The 15,054-nt window shown below is 47.8% G+C and overlaps 1 protein-coding gene across 50 annotated transcripts in view; it reads right to left on the reverse strand.

Annotated features, from left to right (window-relative positions):
- Positions 1-10,083: 10,083 nt before the first annotated feature.
- Positions 10,084-15,054, reverse strand: part of CLASP1 (cytoplasmic linker associated protein 1) — a 308,996-nt gene continuing 304,025 nt past the window's right edge. For all 50 annotated transcript variants that reach the window (XM_063790384.1, XM_063790383.1, XM_054678949.2 and 47 more), the window contains one exon: positions 10,084-13,245. In XM_063790384.1, coding sequence (XP_063646454.1) covers positions 13,159-13,245 — 87 coding nt within the window. In that variant the 3' untranslated portion in view covers positions 10,084-13,158. The remainder of the gene's footprint in view (positions 13,246-15,054) is intronic.

Raw genomic sequence — 15,054 nt, forward strand, 5'->3', positions numbered from 1 at the left:
TTTATTTTAAGTTCAGGGGTACGTGTGCAGGATGTGCAGGTTTGTTGCGTAGGTAAACATGTGCCATGGTGTTTGCTGCACAGATCATCCCATCACCTAGGTATTAAGCCCCTCAGGCATTAGCTATTCTTCCTGATGTTCTCCCTCCCTCATCCCCTCTGGCAGGCCCCAGTGTGTGTTGTTCTCCTCCATGTGTCCATGTGTTCTCATATTTGAGCTCCCACTTATAAGTGAGAATATGCAGTGTTTGGTTTTCTGTTCCTGTGTTAGACTGCTGAGGATAATGGCTTCCAGCTCCATCCCATGTGCCTGAAAAGGACATGATCTTGTTCCTTTTTATGTCTCCTTAGTATTTCATGGTGTATATGTACCACATTTTATTTATTCAGTCTACCATTGATGCGCATTTAGGTTGATTCCATGTCTTTGCTATGGTGAATAGTGCTGCAATGAACATATGTGTGTATGTATCTTTATAATAGAATAATCTATATTCCTTTGGGTATATACCCAGCAATGGGATTTCTGGGTCAAATGGTATTTCTGCCTCTAGATCTTTGAGGAATTGCCACACTGTCTTTCATAATGGTTGAGCTAATTTACACTCCCACCAACAGTGTAAAAGCATTCCTTTTTCTCTACAACCTCACCAGCATCTGTTGTTTTTTGACTTTTTATTAATAATATTTGCCATTCTGGCTGGTGTGAGATGGTATCTCATTGTGGTTTTGATTTGTATTTCTCTAATGATGAGTGATGTTGAGCTTTTTTTTATGTTTGTTGTCTGCATGAATGTCTTCTTTTGAGAAGTGTCTGTTCATGTCCTTTGCCCACTTTTTAATGGGGTCGTTTGTTTTTTTTTTTTTTTTTTGCTTGTAAATTTGTTAAAGCTCCTTGTAGACTCTGGATATTAGGCCTTTATCAGATGGATAAATTGCAAAACTTTTCCCTAATTCTGGTAGGTTGTTTGTTCATTCTGATGATAGTTTCTTAAGCTGTGCAGAAGCTCCTTAGTTTAATTAGATCCCATTTTTCAATGTTTGCTTTTGCTGCAATTGCTTTTGGTGTTTTCTTCGTGAAATCTTTGCCTGTGCCTAGGACATACACTTTTAACTGGCTGGATGGTCTTCCACCAAAAGGCTAAGCCATCATTTGTTGAGATGTTTTCTCTTCAGTTGGATGCTTTTGTGGTCTTGTCTCTCCATGGCTCAGAGTTCCCTATTACAGATGATGGCATCCCCTCCAGCTAGTTTATATATGTATTTAGAGACAGGGTATCGTCCTATTGCCCAGGCTGGAGTGCGATGGTGCAATCTCAGCTCATTTTAACTTCTGCCTCGTGGGCTCAGGTGATCCTTACACCTCAGCTTCCTGGAGTATCTAGGACTATAGGCATACAGGCATGTGCCACCATGCCTGGTTAATTTTTTATTTTATTTTATTTTTTGGTAGAGATGAGGTTTTGTCATGTTGCCCAGGCTGGTCTCACACCCCTGAGTTCAAGTGATCTGCCAGCCTCCACCTCCCAAAGTGCTGGGATTACAGGTGTGAGCCACCGTGCCCAGCCCCCCTCCAGCTAGTTTAAGCAGAATGGGACTTCTTAAGACATTTAGGTAGTGGACATCATCATTGGGAGGGCCAGGGTGCCAGGGGTGGGTGCCACCCAACCAGGAACAGCAAGAGACAGGGAAAATTCCTTTCCAAATCTTGGCGGCTGCCACTTGCAGCTTGGTAGCTTTGAGACTGAGGACAAGCTAGAACCTGCAACTGAGATGCCCCACAAGAACCAAATGTCACCACCACTGTGTCCATCCTTAACAAAAGCTGCTTCTCATCTTGTGAGGTGCATCTATCTCCCTGGCAGAACCTAGCCATACACGAAGCCCTAGCATTGAGGGAGAGGGAGCTGGGTCCCACCATAGAGGCAGGCATGATGGGGGGATGGCCCTCAGACTCAACCTCTCCCCACTGCAACCTGACATTTTGAGAGTAGCCACCACCCCATGTGCACCTGCCTCTCTGAGTGTGTCTCTCTTGCGTCCTCTTTCCTATACTTTTGGAAAACGTCTCACAGAGAATATGGGACCTCAGACTTGGCTGGAAAATCAGGACCCTGTGTGATTAGTGCTAATTTGGATAGCATCAAGACCATTTCAAATCCCTTTGGCTTTTGTTAGGAGGCAAAACCAGGCAGAGAGGAGCCAAGGAGGAGCAGGTGGCGAAGGAGACAGAGCCCGTTAATGCTCGGGCCAGAGGGGCAATGCCCAGCCCTTCCCCACCGCCATGTGCAGAAAGTGTCCCACGAAAGCTGACAGTATCCTGTATGTGGAGTCGTCCCCTCAGACACAGGCCTGTTAGGACACTGGGCAGTCTCACGCAGGGTGGCTTTCCTTGGATGGGAGTCCACAGAGGTACTCTCAAGGCTCTGTAAATTCTCTGCAGGAATTTTACATTTGAGGGTTTTCATGTCTGTGATTGTCTAAAGAATCAATAGGAGACTCACCTAAATTATGGAGACTCACCTAAATAACCACCTTATAACTTGGGATTCTCACACAATTTTAGTCTTTAAATTATGAAACATTTGATAATGCAAAAGAAAACATAGAACATAAATGATAGTTATGGGCTGTAACAATAAAACACACACCTGTGAACCCACCCCCAAATTACAAAGCAGAACATCATCTGGTCATTGAAACTGAGGACATGCTCCCCCAGTCTCAGTCCCGTCTCTCCCGAACAGGCAGTTACTCTCCCGAATTTGTTTCCTAACCACTCATTTTGTAGAGTTTTACCACACATGTGTGTCTCTAAGAAAATACATGGTTTTGTTTTGGTTATTTTGATCTTAAAAAAAGGCAAGATGTGGCTGGGCGCGGTGGCTCACGCTTGTAATCCCAGCACTCTGGGAGGCTGAGGTGGGCGGATCACCTGAGCTCAGGAGTTCAAGACCAGCCTGACCAACATGGTGAAACCCCATCTCTACTAAATACAAAAAATTAGCCGGGCGTGCTGGTGGGCGCCTGTAATCCTAGCTACTTCGGAGGCTGAGGCAGGAGAATAGCTTGAACCCGGGAGTCGGAGGTTGCGAGATCACGCCATCATTGCACTCCAGCCTGGGCAACAAGAGCGAAAACTCCATCTCAAAAAAGGAAAAAAAAAAAAAAAAAGGCAAGATGCTCTGTGCTTTCTTCTGTGACTTTCTCTTTCCCCCCAAAACGGCATTCCCGATTCCCCATGTGATAAATGCAGCTGCAGGTCCTTCCTCTTTCCTTCACGGTATCGCTCACGTGGGGAGTCCAGTTTCTTGACCCCTTCTCCTCCCCGGGCGCCTTTGTGCTGTGTCTTGTTTAGCACACCCTTGCTCCAGGGTGTGCCCCAGAAGCAGAACTGCGGGTTGTAAGGTACGCACATCTTCTCCTTTACAGACTGTTTTCCACATTGGTCACGCTGCTTGTAACTTTAGGGCTAAGAGAAGCCAAAAGACTCTCTGAGTTTGCAGATAAAAATGGGGAAGCCAGGTTAGACCCCAGGCCGGCTCCACGGCCAAGCACGCTCCCCCACTGAACCGGCTCAACTGCCCACCTGACAAAGTACAATGGCTGCCAGGATGTGCAGGCCGTGGCCGCGTGCTCTTATATTTCATTTATTTTTATTTGTATTTTGTATTTTTTGAGATGGGGGTCCTGCTATGTTGCCCAGGTTGGTCTCAAACTTCTGGGATCAAGTGATCCTCCCACCTCAGCCTCCCAAAGTGCTAGCATTACAGGCATGAGCCACTGTGCCTGGCCATATTTGCTCTTTTTTTTTTTTTTTTTTTTTTTGAGATGGAATCTTGCTCTGTCACCCAGGCTGGAGTGCAATGGTGCAATCTCAGCTCACAGCAACCTCCATCTCTTGGGTTACAGCGATTCTTGTGCCTCAGCCTCCTGAGTAGCTGGGATTACAGGCGTGTGCCACCACGCCTGGCTAATCTTTTTTATTTTTAGTAGAGATGGGGTTTCACCATATTGGCCAGGCTGTTCTTGAACTCCTGGCCTCAAATGATCTGCCCACCTCGGCCTCCAAAAGTGCTGGGATTACAAGTGTCAGCCACCATGCCTGGCCGTGTGCTCTTTTATTTCAGTGATTTACAAATATCCCATGAGGTAGATACTGCTGCCATTGGCACTTTTTCCATGCAGAAGAAGAAACTGAGGCACGAAGAGTGAAGTAACTTGCCACGGCCACACAAGAGTTAGGATTTGAACCCAGGCAGTTTAGTAGCAGCCACTGTGTTCTCAAGTACCATGGCAGGGCTCCCAGCTAAGTAGAAAACACTGTAAGCCTCAAGTCACGCCCTTGAGACCACATCCTAGTTGGGGAACCACAAACTAGTCATTCATTCATTCATCCATCCATCCATCCATCTGTCCATCCATCCATCCCGCACCAACCATGGGCCAGGCTAAGTGTTAGGAATACAGAGGTAAAGGACACAGGCCCAGTTCTTAGCCACAGAGATGACTAAGATGACAAATAATTGCACAAATAGATACAAAATGCGTAACAAGTTTAGGAAGGAAAAACAAAAGGTCTAATTTAGAATATTCTCCAAAAAAGAAAGGGGGCCTGGCACTTAAGCTGGGACCTGAAGGATCTGTGAAGTTAGCCAGAGGAGTGCTTGAGCAGGTGAGTGCATGCGTGCATGTGTGCAGGTGTGTGTGTAGACAGGGGGCCAGGCACAGCCAACAGCAATGCAAAGGCCCTGAGGCCAGGAGGCAGTGCCTGGGGCACAGCGGCACAAGATGGGGTGGTGGAGAAGGCAGGGGCCAGGTGGCGAGCCCTGTAGGCCATGTTCAAGATTTTGGAATTTTATCCCAGAGAGTGTGTATGGCAGTGACGGGTAGGAGGTAGGCATTGCAAGGTTTGACATGAAATAATGATACATCAGGGGAACATTTTTTTTTAACAGCGTGGGCCTGTAATCCCAGCACTCTGGGAGGCAGAGGCAGGAGCATCGCTTGAGGCCAGGAGTTCAAGAGACTGAGGCAGGAGGAACGCTCGAATCCAGGAGGTTGAGGTTTCAGTGAGCCGCGATGGCGCCACTGCACTCCAGCCTGGACAACAGAGTGAGACCCTGTCTCTAAAAAATAAAAAAACGGAGGCTGGGCACGGTGGCTCACGCCTGTGATCCCAGCACCTTGGGAGGCTGGGGCAGGCAGATCACGAGGTCAGGAGATTGAGACCATCCTGGCTAATACGGTGAAACCCCATCTCTACTAAAAACACAAAAAATTAGCCGGGCATGGTGGCGGGTGCCTGTACTCCCAGCTACTTGGGAGGCTGAGGCAGGAAAATGGCTTGAACCTGGGAGGAGGAGGTTGCAGTGAGCCAAGATCGCGCCATTGCACTCCAGCCTGGGCAACAGAGCAAGACTCCGTCTCAAAAATAAATAAATAAATAATAAATAAAAAACAAAAAAATACAAATACAAAAGAAAAACCCAGCAGCCATGCAGCTTTGGGGAAGAGGATAGAAGGGGTGGAGTATGCAGGGAGTTGGGAGCGAAGGGCTGGGTAGGAGAGGGTCCCAGCGGCATCTTCTCCATGGGATGCTGGTTGCGGGGGGCTGCGGGGGGCTGCTGGTTGCAGGTGGGCTGAAGGGGGAGTGGAGGGTGGGGAGAGCCTGGCATCAGTGTCTGCAGACTACAGAGCAGCGAGCAGACGGGCAGGGAAGCCAGGCCTGGCAGCACTAGGTTTGAGGAGCCCAGGGACAGCGTGGAGGAGACTCCTGGCAGGCGTTGGGGGTGAGGGGTGAACGGGAGGGGATGCTGGCCCCGTCCTGTCCCCAGCCCCATCATCCCCCCAGGTGGGAAAGCTGCCTGGAAGCCCACGGTTGTCGTGTGAATCTTTCGCGTGGACTGGGGGGTGATAGGGCAGAGACTTTACATCAGTCGTTCATTTGTCCAGAACTTTGTTGAGCGTCATGTGTCAGAAACGGGGGCGGGGACCTCCATGATAGTAATAATACAGGAATTATGATGGCTGACATTTGCTGAGGCTTCCGGAAGGGTGTCAGAGACTTTAACAGTGTGCTAATCCTCACACCCTCACACACACACCCCAGCCCTGCCTCCCCAATTCCCATCTCCTAGGATTTTACAGAGGAAGAAACTGAGGTCTTCGTGAGCTGGAGTCATCTGGCTATTAAGTCACAGGCTTCAAAACACTCAGGATTGGATTCAAGCCCTAGATTCCAGCACCCAGGCGGGCCTTTCCCCCACCAGGCCCACTGAGCAGTTGCCCGGGAGTACTGCGGAAATGTTTACCACGAGCTTGGTGTCAAACAGCTGGGCGGGCCTGCCTGTGACCACGGCCCACCTGAACTTGCTAACAAGACTCAGGTGGATGGAAAATGGAACAGAGGCTCAGGGAAGGGACAGAGTTACAAAGCAAAAGACTCCGGTTCAGTCTAGAGCTAGACTTCCTGGGTTTGAATCTCGGTTCTCTTACGAGAGAGACCTGTGACCCCAAGTGAGTTACTCAGAGTCTCTGTGCCACTGTTTCCCATGTGCAAAACGGGAATTATCAAAGGAACTGCCTCATGGGGCTGTTGTGAGGATTAAATCAGAAAGCTCAGCAAAGCATCAGAACAGAGTTTGGCAGGTGGTTTCTGTTTTGTCATTTTGAAACAGGGTCTCTGGCTGTCACTCAGGCTGGAGAGCAGTGGTGCAATCAAGGTTCACTGCAGCCTCCACCTCCTGAGTAGCTGGGACTTCAGGTATTTGCCACTACACCCAGCTAATTTTTTAAACTTTTTGTAGAGAAGGGGGTCTCCCTCTGTTACCCACACTGGTCTTGAATTCCTAGGTTCAACAGATCTTCCTGCCTCAGCCTCCCATAGTGCTAGGATTACAGGCATGAGCCACGGCACCCGGCCAGCTTGGCCGTAGTAAGCACTCATAGGTCCCAGCTCTTGTTCCCACTGAAGAATGAGCAGGTGTCCAGGGGAAATGGCAGGACAGCAGACAGGAAAGCAGGAGACCAGAGGAGAGGCATGGCCGGAGTGCTGGCCCTGGACATACCTCCGGAGCCTTCCAAGTCCTCACGGTCGGGGAGCAGAGGCCACGGTGGTGCAGAGCCTGAACCACCGCTGTAGGAGGCCATACTGCCCGCCCCACCCAGACTGTTCCCAGGCACTTGGCAGGGCACAGGGGGAGGCAGGACATCCCGGAACTGCCGGGAAGTGACCCAGGAACACTGTGTCTCCAGGAGCTCCAGGGCCCGGCAAGTCCACCTGGAGGCCGGGCACCTGCAGCTGAGGAGGGCATGGCACGAAGCATTTTAATGTCTTTTAAATACATAGCTGGGATGAGATACCCATTCACATGACCTTTGTCCGTTCCTGCCTGGAGCCACTGAAGTGAGTTAATAAATACTGGAGGAGGTGGGCTGAGCCTGCGGGGGAAGAGCTGTCCCCTGAGGAGGGAGCTCTGGCCCAGGCGGCTTAGGCCATCACGGTCTTCTCTGCTAACAGCATCCCATTTCACTCTCAAAAGTTCTCGTCCTCCCGTGCTGAGTTAGCTGGTCACCATAGTTACCTATAATGACAGGGATGGCCTGACATTCCTGAGGCCATACCTTGTTTTCAGCCACAGCCTGCAGGATTGTCCCCAGCCTTGGGGTCAAACCACCTGTCACATTTTAAGCAAAATGCTCTACAATCCCAAGTGGGGTCCCCAGCCCTGTAGCGGCGGCACTGCCTGGGTCCTCCGCAGAGACGCAGGTTTTCAGGCTGCCCCAGCCCTACTGGTCAGCAATGCAGGCAGGCAGTGATCTGCTTCACAAGCCCCGAGGGGTTCTGATGTGCACTCTGAGTCCTCGTAACTCCAGGGGGAGATGGAAGGGTGCAAGGCCTGATGAGGGGAGGGGAGCACTGCCGGACCAAATGCATAGCGGGGCCTGGCACAACTCCATCAGTCACTATTTAGCCGTGGCTCCTCCTGTGCCTGTTTCCTCATTTGGAAACCGAACACAACAGTGCGTCCGTCGATAGTATTTCAGGACGTGTCCTACAGCAAGATGCTACAGACCAGAATCTTGCAAAGTGTGAAGTTCATCAGCCAAGAATGCTAACAGCCTCAGTACCCCACCCTTCACTGGTGGCCTGTGACCCTCTGAAAAATGGCAAGGACTTCCTGGCAGCCCTTGGTAAGGTAGGGCAATGGCACCAGGGTTGGAGAACCACATATAGAAAGCTGAACAGGCTGCTGTGTCTGAACCTGGTCCCACCGCCCAGGGTTTTTCTTTTGCTAATGAATAATGGTCTCTGACTGCACATGCAGGTGTGCCTGTGGGGAGGGAAGGGGGGTGACATCACCCTCTTGTGCATTTCCGGGTCCACAGTAGGAGGCAGGGCAGGCGACCATCGGGAGCATTTATTTTGGGCCAGCTGCTTCACTTACATCATCTCCATGAACTCTCATGGCACCTCTGCTAGGCAGTTATTTTTTCATTTTTTTCTATAGTTTTGAACACAGCCAGGCAGTTCTTAACCCAATTCATAAATGAAAAGACTGAGGCAGGAAGTGATCTGCCCACGGGGGGCAGGGGTGGAGCTGGGATTCCAATCCAAGTATCTGTGATCCAGAGCATCCTGAGGCGTCTCAGGCGGGGTACAAGGTGGTGGGCCACAGGAGAAAGGGGCACAGAGTCACTGGATAGTGGCACTCGGGACGAATCATGGAACATGATGGAAAACAACTTTTTAGTAAAAAGTAAAGCTTCAAAATGTGGTCTATCCATACAATAGAATATTATTCAGCCTTAGGAAGGAAATTAAAAATGTGAAAAAATGCAGGTGAACATGTGTTTATAAATTTAAAAAAGAAATTCTGATACATACATGGATGAACCTTGACATATTAAGCAAAATAAGCCAGTCACAGAAAGCCGAATACTGTATGATCCAGTTATGCAAGATGCCCGGAATAGTCAAATTCAGAGAGAGGGAAAGTAGAATGCTGGTTGCCAGGGGCCTTGCGGGAGGCAGGAATGGGGAAGTTATGCTTAATGGGGACAGGGTTTGTTTTACTAGTTGAGAGCCCTAGAGAGGGATTCCAGAACACCATGATGGTGATGGTTACCCAATGACCTGAATATATTTACCACCACTGAACAGCACACTTACAAATGGTTAAGATGGTAAATCTCGTGTTACGTGTATTTTGCCACAATTTTAAGACTTGAAGGGAAAAAGGGCTTCAAAGCAGCGGCTGTGGAGCCTGTGACGTTGTGCATTTGCTCCCAGAGGCTCTGCTCTTTGCCCTGCCTAGTCTGCTCCAGTCCCCAGTGACCAGCAGAGAAGAACCGCAGGCATGCAGGGGAGCCCGGCTGCTCTCAGTGGCTCTCCAGCTCATTTCGGGATTCGAGGCTGAGGCTTTCTCCTGCTTCTACCTTTCCGGGAAGCCACTGTTCTCACTGATCAGTTGAGGAAATGGAGCCGATGAGGGAGGCCCCTGCTCACATGGCCTCCAGGAGCGTGGGTGGGGTTCCAGCCCATGCGTCTCACCTCCCACCTTGTCACCGCACACACGGCACAGCAACCAGCTCCCAGGCGACTCCATCAGATGTGATACTTCCCCAGATTGACCTTTTTAAAAAAATGTATATCAATATATATATTTTTCAGATGGAGTATCACTCTGTCACCCAGGCTGGAGTGCAGTGGCATGATCTCGGCTCATTGTAGCCTCTGCCTCCTGGGCTCAAGCGATTCTCCCACCTCAGCTTCCTGGGTAGCTGGAATTACAGGCACACCACCACACCCAGCTAATTTTTGTATTTTTAGTAGAGACGGGGTTTTGCCACGTCGCCCAGGCTGGTCTTAAACTCCTGAGCTCAAGTAATCCGCCCGCCTCGGCCTCCCAGAATGCTAGGATTACATGGGTTGACCTCTTGATGTCACGAGGGGAAAGAGCTCTTCTGATGTATGATTCCTCCTGAATCCTTTATCGAAATGGCTGTGTTCTGATCGCAGGGGGAGGGGATCAGCTATCTGCAGGGCATGGTGGTGGTAAAGACATCATCAAGCAGAACATTGAATTAAGTCTCATTTATTCTAGGGCAAACTCAAAAGGGTTTTTTTTTTTGTTTTCTTTTTTAGCAAATCCTAGCACATTATTAACAAAAAAATCTGTACATTTGCCATGATACACTTGAAAGTGAAACAAATAAGATATAAATACAGATATGGATGTAACATGAAAAAGCCCCCCAAAAAAAACCCAAAAAACAAAAAAACCCACCCAACCTGGGGGTGTGGGGACCATGCGTGTGAACACAGTGCCAACAAAACTATTTTGGTGGCTGATATTTTTTCAGAGCATTTCTTTATTTCCAAACATTATTGTTAGCAAAGTCCTGGTGGGATTCTACAAAGTTCTTATTTGCTGTCCTTTAAAGTGTAACATTATGCTTGATAAATAAAGGGTGGCAGGGAAAGAAAAAGACTGATGAGACAAAGTCAGTTGCATTACCTGCACAGGGTGGTAAGCTAGTGAGGCGCATAGAAAAGGCAGGCCCGTGGCATCGCCGCAGGTCCGGGAAGCACACACAGTGTACTTGAAGGAAGCTGCGTGCCCCGAGGACCGGCTGCACCCTGCCCAGACCCTGGCTGCAGGGGAGGCAGCAGCTTGGAGGAAGCAGGGAGTCAGCCCGCCCAGCCCCGCAGTGGAGCAGCAGGGGTCTTGGGCCCTGGCCAGTCAGGTAGACAGGGAGGCAGAGGCAGGCTTAGGTGCTCTGCTCTTTTGTGTTCTGTTTTTCACTGGAACAGGGGCCCTGCAGGGAGGCGGCGGCAAGGCAAGGCAGCTGCAGCTGTCAGGGTCTAGGGGGCGACGGTGGGCTCGGCGCCCTCCCAGTGAGGTGGTGGCGGCATGCGAGTCTCCTCGGCGCGGCGGCAGCAGTTTTCAGATTGAGGCCAAGAGACCTGTGACGTGATTGTATCTCTAAGTCAGGAGACTGAAGACTGGGCGAGTGACATTCAAGGCTAGCCCTTTGTGAGTACTATGAGGACGTCCAGCAATGTTCGAGATCCTTTCTAAGTACACTGGGGACTGGGGGACCTTCTGGGAGTCAAAGAGCTCAAGGAGAAAGGTCTTTCTAACTGCATTAGGAATAAAGAAACTCATGGATAACCTAGCCCGACGCACATTCCTGCAACAGAGGGGTCAACAAGAGACTCCCTAATTCACTTGTAGAGTGTAAAAAAGAAATACCATTAATGACATATTAATAAACAAACAGTACTTATCAACAAAAGACCTGGTCCTGCTATATTTTGAGCCAAAGCTAGTCAGTAATACCCAACCCCTTGAAACGCGTCCCTCAAGTTCCCTCAACAGCAGCAGTGAGGTACCACACATGTGTAGGGTGCACGCACAAACACACACAACACCACACACACACACACACACACACACACACGTCAGCACCCTGGCTTTACTGTTCCTATGCACTATGGGGCCTTCATTTTCAGCGCATGTTTCCAAATCAACATCAGTCTTTCCCAGCTTCCTGCATCCAATCCAGAGGGTCAGGGCAGAGGGGTCTGTGGAAATGATGTTAAGAATCACGTGCTCTGGCACCCAGCCTCTGCTTTCAGTCCTAGCAGTTGCAGTGGGCTCTGCACTGGAATAGCAAATACGTTATTAGAATTAATCTCAAAAGAAGCATTTTCCTTATGGAAAAATCAGTTCAATTTATAGGATCTAATACAACAGTAAGAGACGATAGAAGTCCTCATGATTGCATTAAGAATTTCCATTTGGCTTAAGAATTTTACTCAGAATTTATTTAACCAGACTCCAAACCTCTAGTTACTTTTATTGGAGTAATTAGGCTCTAAAGGTGTTTTTAACAAGGGGGCCTAGTGGTTCGTTGAGGAGGAAGAGAGACTGTAAATGTGTGTTCTTTTTAAGTGTGTTTCTAATCCTGTTTTTCTGCAATCTGCTACACCTCATAATTACTTTTTTCCTTAAACAGTGACTATTTCATCAACAGACATTCAAGGAACTACTTCAGTTTATAAAATTAAAAAAAAATTGTGATATCCAGTCTCTCTAGGCTTTTCTTGGCTCTTAATTCCACATTAAACTGAGAAGTCAGAACTAAGATGGTAAAGATGCCATTTACCAGATTAATTGAGACCACGTTAGAACTGAACGGCTTAGGCAGAACTTGGAGGGGAGGAAAGAAGTTGGTGCTCAATCTGAATCATCGTGTAGCCCAGAGATGAGGGTCTTGGCAGAGCCCCCATGACAACAGTGTTCCCAAGGATCTCAGCAGTAAAGATGAAAGACTTCTTCTTTATCTTCTGTGCTTCATGAACTGCCATCTCAGGCATCCCTAAATGATGCCATACATTTATCTTATTTTTGTGTCCAGATTTAAACTTGAAGAATTCCTTTGCATGGAAGCTCTGGGGTAGGGACCTTGTCGGTGGAGTCGATTAGGGAGGGCTGGAAGGAGACTGTCAGGGTGCACTCCCAATTCTACGCTGAAAGCCAGGGCAGTCGGCCTCCAGTCTGGATATGACAAGCAAAATTCCCAGCGTTTGTTAAAAGGCCATCTTCAGACTGTTCTTGCCAAGACTTGATTCCCATTTTTAGTAGGTCTCAGAACACAACTTAAAGATATATCACCTTTCGTGGTGTCAGCTGTGAAAGGGGCCCCACACAGACCATACGCACAAGAAAATAGGCTAAGGAGGAAGAACACAAAGTAACACCCCACCCCACCCCCAAATATGTTATTAACTGAAAAAAAAATGCTACTTTCTACCAAGTAGTGGCTAGAGCGCTCTGATTTTTAAAAACTGCACCCCACACACAGGGTTTCGCCATCTCAGCAGGCTGTACAAGACATGTTTCAGTATGGCTCTTTTCTGTTCTTATTCCTTTTGTTTTGTATGAAGACTGCAATACAGGCCTTGCTTCCTTTACATTCAATACCAGTAAGATTCTACAGAAAAGCTGGAAGGGACCAAAATACTGATTGTAATAAATATTTGTGGGCCTCCTTGTACTGACTGGGCAGCCGATGAAGGGGGTGGGGAAAGGTCTCTGAGAGGCACCACTGATTGCTTCTAGGTCTACACAAGAGACAGGTACTGCCATTAGCTGTGCGTGGAGACATCGGAGGAGGAGCTGCTGTTGCTGTTGGTGGTCTGGGCCCTCTTTATGTATAAGTTTAGTAGCTTCATCTGAAAAGAGAAGATGAAACTGAATTAGCAGGAAGAAAAGCAATCAGAAAGTAGAAAACAGCAAAAAGAATCCCAGGTGACAGTAAGGAAACAGCAAGCCCCTTAGTTCCCTTGGTTGAGGAGTTCATTATAAAAACATGTTCTGAGTGCCTGCTGCTCATCCAATGCATCTGCCAGGTGCCAGGGCCACAGAGGGCGGGAGGAGGTCAGAGTCCAGAGGAGGGAAAAGCAGTGGGCAATGACAAGCCCACCACCAGGTGTCACAACTAGGTGGGCCGCAGCAGCTCATGGAGGAAGGGATACGGGGGCAGGGCCATTCATCTCAAGCACGACTGCAGCCCAAAGGCTCCATCAGAGCCAGGGAAAAAGCAGGGTGAGAACCCCGCTCCACAGGGCTGAAGTGGCTGGGCCAAGGTCAGAGGGCAAATCCTCTAACCTTCACACCTTTAGCCTCTTGAGTAGCTGGGACTACAGGCATGTGACACCATGCCTGGCAGTACTTTAAATGTAAATGGATTAAACTCTTCAATCAAAAGACAGAAATGGGCAGAATGGATAAACATGTGATCCAATTATATGCTGTCTATAAGAAATTCACTTTAGATCCAAAGACATAAATGGATTGAAAATGAAAGGATATAAAAAGATATTCCATGAAACAGTAATGAAAGGGAGCAAGGCTGGCTATACTAATATCAGACAAAACAGACTTGACATCAAAAAAGCTTCTGGAGATAAGACTTCGATACTCCACCCTCAATAATGGATGAAAGAACCAGACAGATGATAAGCAAGCAAATAGAGGACTTAACCTGATAAACCAACTTGATCTAACAGATGTATATGAAACTCAACAACAGAACACACATTCTTCTCAAGGGACACATTAAGTTTCAAATCTATTGAAGTTTAATTTGTGATTTAACATATGGTTTATCATAGGATTTAACATATGATTGAACATAGACCATATGTTCAATCACAAATTAAGTTTAAATAGATTTAAAAAGATACCAAAGTATCTTCTCAACCATAATGGGATGAAATAAATCAATAATAGAAGGAAAACTAAAAAAAATCATAAATTTATAAAAATTGAGTTAACATATTCTTAAACAACCAATGAGTAAAGAAGAGATCATAAGGTAAACTAGAAGACATATTTAAAAAAAGAATTTTTTTTTTTGAGACAGGGTCTCACTCGGAGGCCCAGGCTGGAGTGCAGTGGCACAACCTCAGCTCACTGCAGCCTTGACCTTCCAGGATCAGGTGATCCTCCCACCTTAGCTTCCTGACTAGCTGGGACCAGAGGTGCACACCACCATGCCCAGCTAATTTTGTATTTTGTATGATGGGGCTTTGCCATGTTGACCAGGCTAGTCTTGAACTCGTGGGCTCAAGCGATCCTCCTGCCTCGGCCTCCCAAAGTGCTGGGATTACTAGCGTGAGCCACCGCACCTAGCCTTAGAAAACATCTTGAGACAAATGAAAATGATAAGACAATTTTTGGGGATGCAGCAAAAGCAGTGCTGAAGAGGGAAATTTAGAGTTATAAATGCTTACATTAAAAAAGAAAGCTCTCTAATCAACAACCTAAACTTTTATCTTAAGGAACCAGAAAAAAGAACTACATCTAAAGCTAGCAGGAGAAAACAATAAAGATTAGAGCAGAGATAAACAAAATAGAGAACAGAAAAATAGAGAAAATTGGCTGGGCATGGTCACGCCTATAATCTCAGCACTGTAGGAGGCTGAGGTGGGAGAATCGTTTGAAACCAGTTCAAGACCAGACTGGCAACATAGCGAGAC

The sequence above is a fragment of the Pan troglodytes genome, chromosome 13 (genome assembly GCF_028858775.2).
Source record: "Pan troglodytes isolate AG18354 chromosome 13, NHGRI_mPanTro3-v2.0_pri, whole genome shotgun sequence".
Taxonomy (NCBI): Eukaryota; Metazoa; Chordata; class Mammalia; order Primates; family Hominidae; genus Pan; species Pan troglodytes.